Source organism: Camelus bactrianus, chromosome 20, assembly GCF_048773025.1.
Source record: "Camelus bactrianus isolate YW-2024 breed Bactrian camel chromosome 20, ASM4877302v1, whole genome shotgun sequence".
In the NCBI taxonomy this organism is placed as follows: domain Eukaryota; kingdom Metazoa; phylum Chordata; class Mammalia; order Artiodactyla; family Camelidae; genus Camelus; species Camelus bactrianus.
In genome coordinates this window covers 14,022,305-14,037,090 of record NC_133558.1, presented here as the reverse complement: position 1 = coordinate 14,037,090, position 14,786 = coordinate 14,022,305, and the positions used below count along the sequence as shown (strand labels likewise).

Genomic DNA, 14,786 nt, shown 5'->3' with positions numbered 1-14,786 from the left:
TACTCAATCAAAAAGATCCACATCTTTATCCAGTAATAGTAGGCTAAGGACACAACAAGAAACTGCTAACTTTGATTAACATGGGTTTTTTTGCCCCTTGTAAATCTCACTGTTTCCGTGATTAATTTCTAAACACGCTTACTTGCTAATTGTTAAACATATTCTATTAATTTTCAAAATTATAGCTTATCAAATCCTATTAGAATAATAAAAATATAGCTTATCAAATCCTATTAGAGTAGATCCAAGTATATACACCAAACCAAACAAAACAAAAAACCCTAAAAACCAAAACAAAAACAACTTTGATGTTCAGAAACTTCAGGGATCATATGTCAACCAGGGAAAGGAAGAAGCAGCCTTTAATTTGAGCACGTTTAACACCCCGAGGAGCAAATGGGACCAGTTCTAGAAGCAGCAAGTACATGGGCTCCGGGCTCTAACAATTTATCCTCTTTTTCCCTCTATACAAAATCACTTGAAAATGGAGATAACATGAGTATTTGCACATCATAGGGTCGTTATGAGGATTAAATGAGAGCTGTAAGTGTCTTGAACATTTAAAACTCAATTAAGGGCGAGTGGAGAGCATAGCTCAGTGGTAGAGTGTGTGCTTGGCATGCACAAGGTCCTGGGTTCAATCCCCAGTGCCTCTGTTAAGGGAAAAAAACAAAACAAAATTCACTTAAAAAGGACACATTCCTGGTAATGTATGGCCCTGATGGAATATGCAAACTGCCTTAGATGTTACTTTTGTTAAAAATTACAAAGTCACTATTTTATTTGCTTTTCAAATATGGTTTAAATTGTTTTTTTGTTTAAACTATTTTTGTTTCTTACACATATTTCTTAACGAATAGCACGGGTTTCAGATTCTGGCAGACCAGAAACCGAATGCAAGTCCAGAAATTTATCAGCTGTGTGACACTGGGCAAGTGGCTTAAGCTCTCTAAGCCTAGTTACCTCTTCTGTGAAGTAAAGATACCAATATCTACTTTAAGATGTTGTTGAAAGGGTTAGAATTAATATGCCCAGAGCCCAGGTGGAGTGGCTGGAATACAGAAGGTTTAAAAAAAGGGCCACTATTATATTCCATTTCAGGGGTGTGCCTTGGAAAATGCAGAAGGCCAGAGCCTCCCACGGCACTTACCGACAGTGCCGAGATGGTGATGCCCTGTTCTGGACACTGTCCTTGGGGCTCTAACCCATGAGGGAGGGGGCCTTGTGCCCACCGTGGAGGCAGCGCCTCTAACTCCCTGGGCTCTTAGTCTACGGCGTGAGCCTTCTGGAAAGTCTCTTAACTAAAACCATCCCATATAAGAAGGGAGACCTGGGTACCACAATTTATAAAGAGGAATTCAACTGTTAGATGTGCCACGGGCCCATTTTTATATCTGGCTTTTCTTTCAACATTTAATATTGTTGTCTTCCAGGAAACTAAAAAGGAAAGAAACACGCCACATCCTCCCCCCAGGACTCCACACACCTGTTCCCCTCAATCTGCTCTCTGCCCGACCCAGCCACCTCCTCTCTACCCACCGTCTGCCCCTGTCTCCTCCTCGTACTGATTTCTCAGAACCTGACTGCTCAGGACCCTCACTAGGAAAACCTCTCTCAACCCAGTGCGCAGCCCCTATGGGTGAGGGGCTCCGGCTCTGCGGGGCCGAGCATCCTGCCGGCCCGCATCCCGGCACACGTGGCACATGTGATGCCCCGAGCTCTCATTATCTCACCAGAAAGTGCGCTCAGTTCAGGCAGAGCTGAACCAGCAGCAGGAGAGAACGTGCTCCAGAGGAAGCCGCCTTCTCCACACATCTACAGGGGAAGGCGGGCGAGGCGCCTCCCAGCAGCGTGTGGCTGGCTGCCCCTGAACCCTCCTGGTGGAGGAAGACGGGGGCCAGCAGGGCTCGGCCTCCTCTACGGCCTTTGCCTTCCACTGAGCTAACACAGAGAAAGCTGCTTGCCAAGGAAACAGACCTCCAGGGCCGCCCTGATTTGTCCTAGTCACAGCTCCTTCAGCCAAAAGAAACAGGGGCCTGAAGGAAAGGGTACCTAGAAGGTGGTCCGTCAACATTTTCTGAAGGGATATTTGCGTGTCTGCTTGTTCCTTCGCATTCTATAGCTCTATATTCAAACAGCTGCAAGGATCCTCCTCTTAGGAGCTGACGGGCTTGGCCTTCCCCTGGAAGAGAGCCATGATGCTGGGAGGCCCCTCTGGCAGCTCCTTCTCCTTCTCATCAAAAATACTTATAAACTGTAACATGGCTGCAGAACCAGAATAATAAGGAGCCAGCAAGAAAGGCGGATGGACGATAGGCTTTCTGGAAGAGTACTACATGGGAAAAGCCTTGTTTCTGGGACGTTCACCACGTGCCCAGCAGGGCCCTGCTCTCCACGCCTGCTCTGCTTCACTTCTCCCTAACACGAGTTTCTCCCGACTGCAAGAGCTGGCCCAGTTTCCAGAGTAGGCGTCCACGGGGAAGCAGAGAGGCCTAGCTTTGGTCACGTTAAGTCGAGCCTGGAAGGAACATCAGACATGCACCTATAATGCAATATAAAGACAGGAGAAAAATCAAGCAACTGTGTAATTATTAAAATGACTACCAGTATCAAGATTCCTACCAAACAGACTTTATCCACTTTACATGGAGGTGACGGCGTCACCTTGTGTTTCCCGACCGAAGGCCCTTCCAGGAAGGGCAGCCTCAGGTCAGGCAGAGACATTTCAGGCCACCTGTCCTGCAGCTCGGAACCATGTTGAGACTCCGTAAATGTGACCTGTGGATGGCACGTCACTGGATTTTCCCTGAACACACACACTTAATCTGCTCACGTTAGAGCGTGTTGCAAGATGTATTTTAATGAGGAACAGTTGGTTTGGTTCTGCTCAAATGAAAGGCATCCCTGTAGGAGAGATGCCACCTGTCTTCCCATCTTGTGGGGCAGCTTCTAAGTGAGTTCCTCCGTCCCCGACACCTGCAGGTGTTGCCAGGGCCCAGCAGTTGCGTTCCACACGCCAGCTCCCTTCTCGGACTGACAGCCTCACCCTGTGCTTCGTGTCGCTTGCAGACACCAGGACACACAGGGGGTTACAGGCGCCAAGGTAGCTTTCTCCACTACTTTTCTCGACGTTTCTTAAATTGGGAGCCTCTTACTGTCACATAACTAGGTATGCCCGTTATCCCCAGACCAAAGCTGGGGTATTTTCTAGGTCTTGCAGTCCGTACACAGAAGGTTATACGTACAGTTGGTCCGCATTACAGGTGCGCTGCCATGTAACAGGATAAGTGAATTAAACTCAGAATCAATTACACCTTTTCATTTGGGAGAAAATTGACATTTTAAAACCTCTGTCACAGAGTTATGTGATAAGAGCACAGTGCTGCCAGCCTTTCTGTACCACTTTTGGGCAGTACCAATTCTAAGCCAGACACCAATCACATGTAACTTCCCTCTCCCCCACCTCAAATGCGTACCTGCTATCAGATCATCAAAGTGGCGAAGAAAAAGTTTAAAACCGGAACATATGCACATGCAAAAAGAAATCACTACAATCTTAGTTTTTAATCTTATTTTGGTGATAGCAGAGTAAACACAAGGCTGTGCTAATAAGGCCAAACATAAATTATTAAACTATCTGCCGTGTGATCAAATGCATTGCAGATTATATTCTGAATAATCTTGCCCTGACGACCACCAAAGGAATAGATCTGAGCTGCCTCTGTGTGCTCGTGGTGACCCCGCCCTTTCAGGACGCCCAGCCCTCTGACTTGAATGGTGCCAAATGAAAGAAAGGCAAATAATCATATCAAAACCCGAAGCTCAGCGTCTGCCCATCACCTCATTATTATTTTCTGTAACATCGCATTTCATCCTACTCAAGAGATATGAAAACGACTCTTAAGCTCTGAACTTCCTTTAATGAAGTCAAAATATTTCTTATGTGTAAATTTTTCTCAGGGCTCAGAGGCGCTGTTACAGCTTGAAGTAGAAGCTAACAGGGATGAAGGAAAAAATTGTTTGATAGCTTGTAGCTCAAGATAAATTAGAGTTTAAGAATCATCTTTTTTTTTCCAACCCGGCCTGAACATATGGCCTATGCAGAAAATCTATTGAAACTAAATAAGTGATCAATGCAAGGAAATTGTTTTAAAATATACATCACACAGCGCAGTATACTCTTGGAAGAGAACTTCAAAATCTCCTAATTTTGAAGAGTTTGCTTTGAATAAAAAATTATCTTCATATCAGAAAGCTATCGCTATCATAACTGTATTTTATCCCTAAAACGTAAACTGAAGGAAGCACGCCAATGCCAGCATCCCTAAGGCACACTGCTGCGCGCGGCCCTGGCAATCAGGGATGAACCGAGGTGGCCGCTCAGTCTCGGCGCTGCCTTCTCCGCCCTCCTCTACGGGCCTCTGTCCGACACCTTCATTCTCTTTAACTTTCCTGATCGTTCTTCCTAAACTTAGCACCAAATAGGCCTTCAAATGAGCTCACACTTTCCTAGTTTTGACTTGTTACCTTTACCGAAATAAGGTGGCAGGGGCAGGTCACACACACACACACACAGCCCCCAGGAGGCTCACTAAGAACCATGAAGGTCTGCGATCACAATGCTCATGAACAGGTAGAAATCTGAACTCATCTATTCCAAATGATTGGCTGGAAATAAGCATTTGTACAAACTACAGCTGCTCCACAGGTGTGGCAAAGCTAAAAAAAGAGAAAATGAACTGGGGCAAGATGCTTCGCTGACGATAAAGTCCTTTTGATAATCTCTTAAACCACAACCGAAACCACCCTTATTCCATGGAGCGTAACCAGGAAGCTGTGAACCAGGCTCGCTGCTGAACGTTAACAACTGGGTGTCTTAAAGTGAATCTTCAATCAGTTGAACTCAAAATAATTACCCCTAAGGGTTCTGTTCAACTAGGGTAACCACAAGAGGTACTGGCAGATGTTAGTGTTTTAAATGATCTGTTCAGCTACCCTGCAGGTGACTGCAATTGTGGGAGTGTGTGCCCAGTCGAGATTAGCTGAACGCCACTAAGGTTTTATGGTTGTTTCTCATGAGGCATTTGTAGTGACAATAGCTAAGGGATGTACAGGATGACCAGATATTTGGTCCTGCAATACCTGTTAATAAGGGATACACATCCATCTTCAGCACCAGTACATTCATCCATCCATCCATTCATGCATTCAAGAGACACTGACTGAGCACTTGCTCTATGCCAGGCACTATTCGAGACATTAAGGACAAAGAAGTGAACAAAGCTAAACATCCCAGCACTTACGGGTGGGCTTCCATTGTATTAACTGGAGACACAGAAATACACAAATGTTGGGTGTGTCTGATGGTGAGATGTACCGTGGAGAAAACAAGAGTCAGGACAGGGGTACCAGGTGTGACAGATGGTGGGGTTGCTATTTTACAGAGGTTACTCAGCGAGGTCACACTGACAAGGTGGTGCTTCAGCAGATGCCGGTGACTGCAGACACTTCGTGTGGGCCTCTGAGAGAAGGGCCCCAAGCAGAGGGACTAGTGAGTGGAAAGGCTCCTGCTGAGGGAGCAAACCCGGTGTGTGCACATTCAAGGCGCAGCATGGAGGCCTGGGGGGCTGGCCTGGTGTGCTGAAGGGAAGCAAGGTGGATGATGATGTCAGAGAGGCAACCAGGGGTGGGGATTGGCAGATGCCTTGAAGGCCATGGCAGGGACACTCTTAAGTGTGCTGGGAAACCCTAGACTTTTGTTCTGTTTTGTTGCGGGGGGTGGGGGAGGGAGGGTAATCAGGTTTATTTATTTATTTTTTTTCAGAGGAGGTACTGGGGATTGAACCCAGGACCTCGTGTATGCTAAGCATGCAGGCTACCACTTGAACTATACTACACCTCCTCCCTCTTTGAAACCCTAAACTTTTTATTAAAAAAATTTTTTTTTACTGTAGTGAGCTATATATAACATAAAAATTACTTTAACCATTTAAAGGTGTACAGTTCAGTGGCATCAATTACATTTGCCACATTGTACAATTATCACCACTAAGTTTTTTTAAAATCACTCTAAACAGCAGCTGTAACCATTAAGAGACAACTTCCCATCCCCACTCCCAACCACTGATACCCTTTCTGTCTGTTCTAGATCTTGCATAAGTGGAATCATATAATAGCTGTTCTTTTGTGCCGACTTATTTCACTTAGCGGAATGTTTCCAAGGTTTATCCATGTGGTAGCATGTATCAGAATGAATGAATGAATGAAATTCCTTTGTATGTATATGTCAACATATCAAACACGTTCTGTTTATCCATTTACTTGCTGATGGGCACTTGGGCGGTTTCCAGCCTTTGTGTGAATAACGCTGCCATGAACACTGGCATGCAATACAATTGGCATACAAACAGAGCAAGGATCTATTTGAGTGCCTGCTTTTAATTCTGCGGGGTGCATATGCTAGGTCATATGGAACCCTAGATGTTCCTGAGCGCAAGAGAGATAGGATATGATTTTTATAGGGTAGAAACAGGGAGACTAATTAGGCAGATTGTTTGTATTTATTTTCAGATTATATAGTACAGAGCATGGAAAACCACCTTCTACAAGAATATTTAAAAGGAAAGGCCTGTGGCAAATAACACTATCCTGTACCATGGATGCTGAAGGCTAGCAGGAAAGAAACAGCACCAAGAGTCAATGAAAAAGGAAAACTTAAAACTATGATCACAAAGTGTTTATTTTAGGTAACTGTATGTAAAAAAAAAATGCTGTTGCTGGTTATAAATATGGTTGAATAGACCAATGACCAAGTTCTCTTCTCACACTAAATATGTCATGAATGCGATATTAGCATTTTGATTAACTAGGTTCAAATACATCTTCACTGACCGTCACCATGCCACCAATTTCATACCACATATTCACTGATCACTTCCTCTGCACCGGTTCTGATTGTTTCTCCTGCATTATCTCACTTCTTGTCAACCCCCACCCCGCCCCTCCATCGAACAGACTCTGTTACCTTCAGTTACAGAAGAGGAAACATACCTTGATATTGGAACTGACCAGCCAGTGACCACACAGCTAGTAAGGGACAGAACCAAAATTCCAATCCACACAGTAAGATGCAAAATTTACATGCTTATGGGATACTCTAGTCTCTCAAAATGGATGTTTGTAAGAAAGAAGCCCTGGGAGCCAGGGGCCTCTAGAAGGAAAATGCTGGCTCTGAAAAAGTCAGTCTGCAGTGCTCCTTTGCTTTTTGCATCCTTTGGACTTCCTTCCCAAGTGGTGGCAAATCTGAAAGGTACTGTATCCTATTCTTATAGGTTGACTTTCTACTAGATAAAGGTCAACGTGACACATGACTTGTATATTGACATTTCTCAGTAATTTTACAGGATTGCATTGAGGAGGTTGAGGGACAGGAGAAAACTTCTTTCTCCAACATCATTTAATTTTAAAACATTGCAAACTGTGTTAGCAAACAAAGAGACCTGTGAGTCCATTACTTCAGGTACGACTCAAAGTCCGTACTCTGAACACGACAGGAGAAACAGGCTGTCACTTTCATCATTAGAAAGTGAAAGGGAGGGAGACGAAACTTTATGGGTGAAAGCACGCCTGGCTCTGAAGTGCTCATCCCTGCGGTGCCCACGAAAAGAATTTAAAGTTGCAAGATTATCATCAGCTTAGAAAAGGGCTTTCGCAATCTGCTTATCAAGATGTCAAAGGACTTCAAAGAGCAGGTTGGGTGGCCTGACTGTGATTTTTTTAGCCTTTGAAGAATATATTTATGTCCTAAGCTGAAGTAACAGAAGGTGTCAACCTATTACGTACCGTCTACCTCCCTGTCTCTGGTCAAGGAACCACCCACTCCAGCCTGCACATCGGTGAAAGGCAAGCTCATTCAGCAAACATGTGCTGAGTACCACCTCGGAGCCTGGCGCCGGGCTAGGGCCCGAGGCCGGGGGTGAGCAGGACAGACGGCGTGGCCCTGCTCTCATGAACTTCTGCTCCCACACGCTGTTTTCACTGTTACGCTCGTGCTCAAAAACTTTCCAACATGTGTGGTGGAAACTTCTAGCATTTGCCTGTATCTTCTCCTTAATTATACAGAAGTATGTATTTGCCAAACTCTTAAAGTTGGGTGGGGCCCTGTGAATAGTTCTGGCCAACGGACATAAATAGAAATATCCTGTGCGCCTCCTGCGGTCAGCCTGGGTCCCTGAGTGCCTGTGTGCCGCAGATAATCCCTGGGTCCGAACTGCCCACCAACTGGTACTAGATGTACTGGACTGTGAACACGCGATAAAGCTTCCTCCAGGGTTGATCTGTTACTGCAGCAAAGCCTAAGTTGTCGTGGACCAACACACGTGCTTTGCTGTCCACGGTGGCAGGTGTACGTCCTTCCCTTTGACTTCGAAGCCCAGAGGGCCCACTCTTCATAATGAACAGTATTTCACACTGCCTCTCAACTGCCTGCATCTCCTTGAGAATACGCAGAGAGCCAGGTTTGTTCCCGTGCCTCCTGTCACTTGACTCCTGCTCCTCTCACACTGCGAACCTCCCTCCTCACTCGCCTGATTAAGTCCTCACCTCCAAAGTCCAGTACTAATATCGTCACATCCATGAAACTCTCTGCAGTAGACAGTGTCTGAACACCTTCTTCACACTGAGTCTCCGCACTGTGAACTCCACCTTACAAATACACATTCCGAGACACAGTTCCCATCCTCCTTTGTCCCTCAGGTGCAAACCTGAGACCCAGGTCAAACACTCCGATGCAACATGTACGAGACACGGATTGTGAAGTAAGCTTCATGAAGAAGCAGACAGGTGTTGGGGCTTCTGCCCTATTGGGGCAGGAGGGCCGGAGGCAGCAAATCTTAACCAGCAACTTCTGCGTGGTTTGGGTGCTATTTCCAGAAAACTCAGCAAAGAGTCTGCTCCCTAGCCCTTCCAGTAATTCTATAGATTATCTAGTATCTCTTTTTAAACCCCTTTCTGTTAAACTAACTGAACTGTTTTCGGTTGTCTTCAAAGAACCCTGACCCATTCATTCCCTGATACCTCAAGTCTCCAGTGGTCTCCTATCTTCCAGTCTCTTAAGATCTCACATCATTCAACTGAATACTTTATATTACAGATTTTGTTTTATTAGCACTTATCTTCTCTTCCCAACTAAGTTTCCATCTCCTTGAGGGCAAGGATCACATCTTAGGCTTCTGTATCTCAAGCAGTGCTTGGCACAGCACTGAGTCTGCTTTAGGAATGGATCAGATAACCATGTAATTTACCACACTTTAGAGAATGAGAAAAGGGCACTTATTAATTACACCAGGACAACGGGTATAAACCAGGACCATCCCAGACAAATCAAGACATAATCATACTTGGTCATTGTCGTCTGAATAAAAAGTGAAAGACATTTGAAAGAAAGGTAACGAAGTCAAAATGAAAGCACAAAAGAGCAGTCCTGGACACCTTAGATTTGGTAAGAATCATCCATAAACTTTAATCACAAGAGCAAGTGTATCACCTTGGGTAGCCAGTGCACCTACATAGTACCCTCTCTCTCACCCTAATCCCTTCCAACCAGGCTCACAACAGAATAGCAGTATTACCAGAACCTCCAGACTAAGTCTCCTCAAAGGCCCAAACCACACTCATTATTTCCGTCTCCAACATTTAGCCAGTGCTTAGATAACGTAATGTTCAGTAAGTGCTAAAACGTGTCCTGAGAATCCAGGCACCACCTGCGTGCTGCATGTGTGAGTAATCCAGGCTCGCGGGGCCCGGTTCTCCTCTCCCGCCCCCAGGCCCTCCCGGCTCTGGGAGTCTGCCTGTGCCTCTCTCTGCCTCAAGCATCCTGCTCCTTCTGCCCCTCTCCGCAACGTGGGCAAAGGACGCAGAGGAAGGGAGAGCGCCTGTCCAGTCCCACCCCGACGCCCCTTTGTGAGCGTGCACAGCGCTGCAAAGAGCACGTCACGTGTCTGAGCTGCTCTAACCCAGGCTAGGAAAAGCCTCACCACCGAGCACACAGTAGAGGCTCGTGAAATAGTAGCTGTCATTGCTATCAAAGCACATTCGTTCCCCGATGCATGCGATTCCCACCACCAGGCCCCAGCGACAAGCCAAGCGCAGGAGGAGGAAAATTATCATCAGTGATTGCGCAATTAGTGATGCAAGTGAAATGGAAGCTAATTGTCTAACATCAGCTCGCTCTGATGCTACTTTGGATGGTAGTCAAATTGGTGCATGGGAGGTACCGCAAACACACTAAATACATTTTTGAAATGACATAATCATCCGAGTTCAGCTGTGATGCCCGATAAAATACAGCTCAGGAGCACAGAATAAAAGCTACATATCTGGACTGTGAAACCCAAATATGTCCTAATGGATCTTCAAATGCGATTAATTATATGCCCTATGAAAGGAAGAAATGGACTAAATATTACATGTGCTATGGTTTTAATTGTGACACCAATTTAACATATGGGCAGTGAAGAATTCTATCTTATATAAAAGGTAAAGAGAAAAAAGAAATCAGCAAAACTGCTTGGGATTGGAGCCAGTCTCTTGGGGGTGGAAGGGAAAAAAAGGAAAGAACACACCCTCATTTGCTTCTAACACGGTTAGCTGATCTGTTTGAAATTAGACCCACTTTCAACTGTTTTAACTTAATTATTAAGCTGTTTCTTAGCCTCATGAATGCAGTTTTCATGCGCTTTCAAATCTGGCCCTGAACTAATAGACCCTTTCACTTCAGTGGTTTTGGAAATGAATGTGAGATAGAGAGGAAAGCATTTTAACGATGCTTTTCTAAGGGTCAGAGCTCTGAAAATATAGTATAGTCTGTACATAAAATTCAGTACACCTGAATATCCTGCTGGCCCTTTGCCTGGTAATGAGGTAAGCACGCCACCCTCTAAAGCCTCTGCTTCCTTGCTAAGTGCAGTCGGCTGTGCTGGGGCTGAGCTACGTAACTGCTCAAGTGAGGCCATCGTTAGGATCAAAGTCCCGACAGATGAGAAACAGGTGGCAGCCAGGCACCCTGGGGTAGCCATCCCTTCCCTTCTGAGAGAGAGAATGCTGGGGACAGGTCTCCATTCTAGAATGTTCTCCTTTAAAAGGGGGCAGAAGGAACAAGAGGAAGAGAAGTCTGTCAGTAAGAACAGCCCATGCTGGAAGACTGCGGCTAAGTCTCCTCCTGTTACTTTGTTAGTCTCACTGTGTGGAGGAACCCCTGAATAAATCTGGTTTCCTGTACTGTTTTGTAGGGAATCAGTGGCCGATGATCACCGCATTTGAAATGATGAAAGACTGCACAATTTTACCCTCATTGCTTAAAGTAAAATAATCCCTTAGCATGGATCACAAATTTATAATAATTATTATTCATTATCATTAGCCAGTATTCATTGTAATAGCTCCAATTTATTGATTGCTAAGCCATTTCCATGCACATCCTATGAAGTGGGTACTATGTTATGCCCCCTTTACAGAGGAGAGAACTGAGGCAGAGGGGTGGAGTAACTCCCCCAAGGTCTATTTCTTACTGTGAAACAAGGATTCAAATACAGGTAATCAGACTCCAGAATCCAGAATCCACATTCTTATTTGCTATACTATGCTGCCTACTGAAGACTGATGGAAGTAAAGCACCTGTTAGAAAATTAAAGTAAAAATTTTTTTTTAAAAAGCCAGTAAATCAGATTTTTTTTATCTTTACTGAATCCCTTTATCAAATATTAATATACCTACTACGCACTGGGCACTCTGTCCACAGTATCTAATTTAACCTTCTGCAAATTAGGTATCTCCATTTTACAAATGAAGAGACTGATTCAAGGAAGCATGTTGTATGACATCACAGGAATTGTAATCTGAACCCACGACCAACAGATTCCAAATCTTGAGCTCTTTTCACAAAGCCACGCTACCTCTTCTTTCTTTAAAGTGATTCTTTATTACTAGGAATCAACCTAAAAAGAGAGAAACTTTGGAATAAAACTGACTACTTTTAAGTTCAGAATTAGGAGAATTTTCTTCTTTGCTCTCTTCTGCCAGGCTCAAAATAGCTCTGACTTCTTAAGAATCGATCTTAGAAATGGTAGGATTCAGGTGATTTGTTCTAACATGGGCCATAAAAGGAGAAAGAACATCAGAAGTAAATCTTTCAGGCTGTATCCAGCAGCAGCAGTAGCGCTCATATTCGTCTGTATCCCGAGGCAGACTTACAGCTTGAATACCACTTTTAACAGAACACAGAGAAGATGATTAATATTGTCCATTTTCCCATCATCCCCTCCCGACTTCCTGTACCTAATGTAAGCTTACTGTAGTATATAAAAGGCAACTACTGTCCGATATAAATAAAACTCCTGCAACTCAAAAGGGGAAAGGCAGCACAGGCCAGGGGTTAAAGATCCAGGCTTGAACCCACACCCATCAGGATGGCAACTACAAAGAAACCCCAGAGAACAGTCAGTGCTGGGGAGGATGTGGAGACATTGGAACCCCTGTGCACTGCTGGTGGGAAGGTTAAGTGGTATAGCCACTGTGAAAAACAGTATGGTAGGTCCTAAAAAAATAAAAATAAAAGTACCATGTGATCCAACAGTTCCACTTTTGGGTATATACTCAAAAGAATTAAAAACAGGGTCTCAAAGAGGAATCTGTGCAACCACGTTCATAGCACCATTATTCACAATAGCCAAAAGGTATAACAACCCAAGTGTCCATTGATGGATAAATGGGTAAACAAAGTGTACAAATATACAACTAGATATTATTCAGCTTTCAAAAGGAGGGACATTCTGACACATGCAGCAACAGGGATGAACTTTGAGGACATGATGCCAAGTGAAATCAACCAGTCACAACAAGACAGATACTGTATGTTTCCCTTATATGAGTTCACAGAGACAGAGAGGTGGCTGCCAGGGGCAGTGCGCAGAGGTGAACGGGGAGTTGTTTAATGGGCTAGACTTTCAGTTTTGCAAGACAGAATGAGTTCCAGAGATGGGCTGGACTGTGAACACACTTAACACTACTGAACTGTACACTTGAAAGCGGTTGAGATGGTAAACTTCATGTTCTACATATAGTCACAATTCAAAAATAAGAACACAGGCTTGAAAGTTGGTAAGACCTGAATATAAATCCTGGCTTGCCTCTCCCAGTTTCTAATTTTGTGACTCTGCATAAGTTATTGATTCAGCTACTGATGCTCGGATTCCTCATCTCTGAAAGAGGGATCAGAGTAGTACCTGCCTGACAGCACGGATGTTATAAGGATGATACGAGCGAACGTGTGTGAGATGTAGTGCTTGGCCCATAATAAACACTCCATAAATACTGGTTTTGTGTCACAGCAGCAGGCATGGAGTATGTAGCCAATGGCAACGCAGAGTGGTACAGAGGAAAAGTCCCTCGCAATCTCTCCAGAGGCCACAAGGGGTGGCATTTGTTACCCTGCGGGTTTGAACACGGCCCAGGGTTTGGCTCACCGCCTTGAAAGCTCAGAAACCGAAATGCTCACCATCTACAGAGGAGACCATGCGGCCTGGACACAGGACACCAGTGTATAAAATTAGAATGCCAATTTATAAACAGCTCATTTATAGCGGGCTGCTCAAATTTATTTTCTTCCTGCAGGAAGGCAGACTTGCATAGGAAGGCAAATCATTATCAGAGGGTGGACTGGTAATCATGAACTCAGCAAAGGAATGTAAATGCATCGAAGGCACAATGGTACCAGGCTATGGCAACCACATGCATTCATTTCTAGACAGGAATGGTTTTCAGACTTTTTAAAGTCCTCTGGCCAAAGTGGCCTTTCTTCTGGGAAATAAGCGTTACTGCCAATGTTGGCTCCGAATCACTTTGTTTTGTTTTTTTTTTGGGGGGGGGGGATTAGGTTTATTTATTTATTAAATGGAGGTGCTGGGGCTTGAACCCAGGACTTGTACATGCTACGCACGCCCTCCACCACTGAGCTGCACCCTCCCCTGAATCACTTTGTTTTGCTTGCATGTCTGACCACTCCTACACTCTGGCCACTTTACTACCTTCCGTCAGGTTGCCGGCAACTCCTGCAGGCCTAGGAGCTAGTTGTCTCAAGGTAATTCTGCCTGTCTTTGACCAAACGGGTGTTGGGTTTCATATGAGGTAATGTTACTCATCTCAGATACTTCAGCAATAGAGACTTTCAGGTATTTTGTATAAAAGCCTGACAAAAACCATAAGAAACATTCATTTAATTTCTTCATACTAGGGTAACCATCAAGATACACTGCTAAGTGAAAGCAGCAAGTGTCTGCCATTTATATAAGTTAAAGAAGGTGATAAAAAATATGTACAATATGTGTCTGTGTCTGTGTGTGTGTCTGTTTATACTGTTAAAACAAGCCATTGGAAGAATAAACTGAAAACTAAAACAAAAACAGTTCCTAAATAGGTAAGAAAGGAAACAGGGTGGAAAGGATAGGAGTAAGTAGAAGGTGGGCTTCTCGGGACATACTTTTGCAGATGTGATTCTGCAAATTATTTTACATAATTATGAAACAAAATTCAATTTAAAAATTCAAAGAAGTTGAAAACTAATACTTCTACTTGTGTAGTCATTTGTTGGTATAATTGTATGAATTATTATTATTTCAGGTGACTTTAAAACCATCATTTGCCTGGACAGCCCTAGTGGGATACACTCTAAGAACAGAAACAACTGCAAAACTAGCACCACCTCTGACAGTTTCCAGGCATCGTATTGTTGG

At 44.3% G+C, this 14,786-nt stretch overlaps 1 protein-coding gene, 1 long non-coding RNA gene and 1 other non-coding gene across 9 annotated transcripts in view; 2 read left to right on the top strand and 1 right to left on the bottom strand.

The window, feature by feature from the left end:
* Positions 1-4,313, top strand: part of LOC123614054 (uncharacterized) — a 34,583-nt gene extending 30,270 nt beyond the window's left edge. Inside the window, exon 4 of the long non-coding RNA XR_006721515.2 lies at positions 1,434-4,313. This is a non-coding gene — a long non-coding RNA (uncharacterized LOC123614054). The remainder of the gene's footprint in view (positions 1-1,433) is intronic.
* Positions 1-14,786, bottom strand: part of CDKAL1 (CDKAL1 threonylcarbamoyladenosine tRNA methylthiotransferase) — a 721,370-nt gene that overhangs the window by 188,326 nt on the left and 518,258 nt on the right. Inside the window, exon 15 of one of the 7 annotated variants that reach the window (XM_074348156.1) lies at positions 5,278-12,262. The exons of the other annotated variants lie outside the window; for them this stretch is intronic. Within the exon in view, the coding sequence (XP_074204257.1) occupies positions 12,218-12,262 (45 nt within the window). The 3' untranslated portion in view covers positions 5,278-12,217. Of the gene's footprint in view, positions 1-5,277; positions 12,263-14,786 lie in introns of those variants that run through there. 7 annotated transcript variants of the gene reach the window in all.
* On the top strand, positions 584-656 carry TRNAA-GGC (transfer RNA alanine (anticodon GGC)). Its single transcript has one exon. It is a non-coding gene; the product is annotated as a tRNA-Ala (tRNA).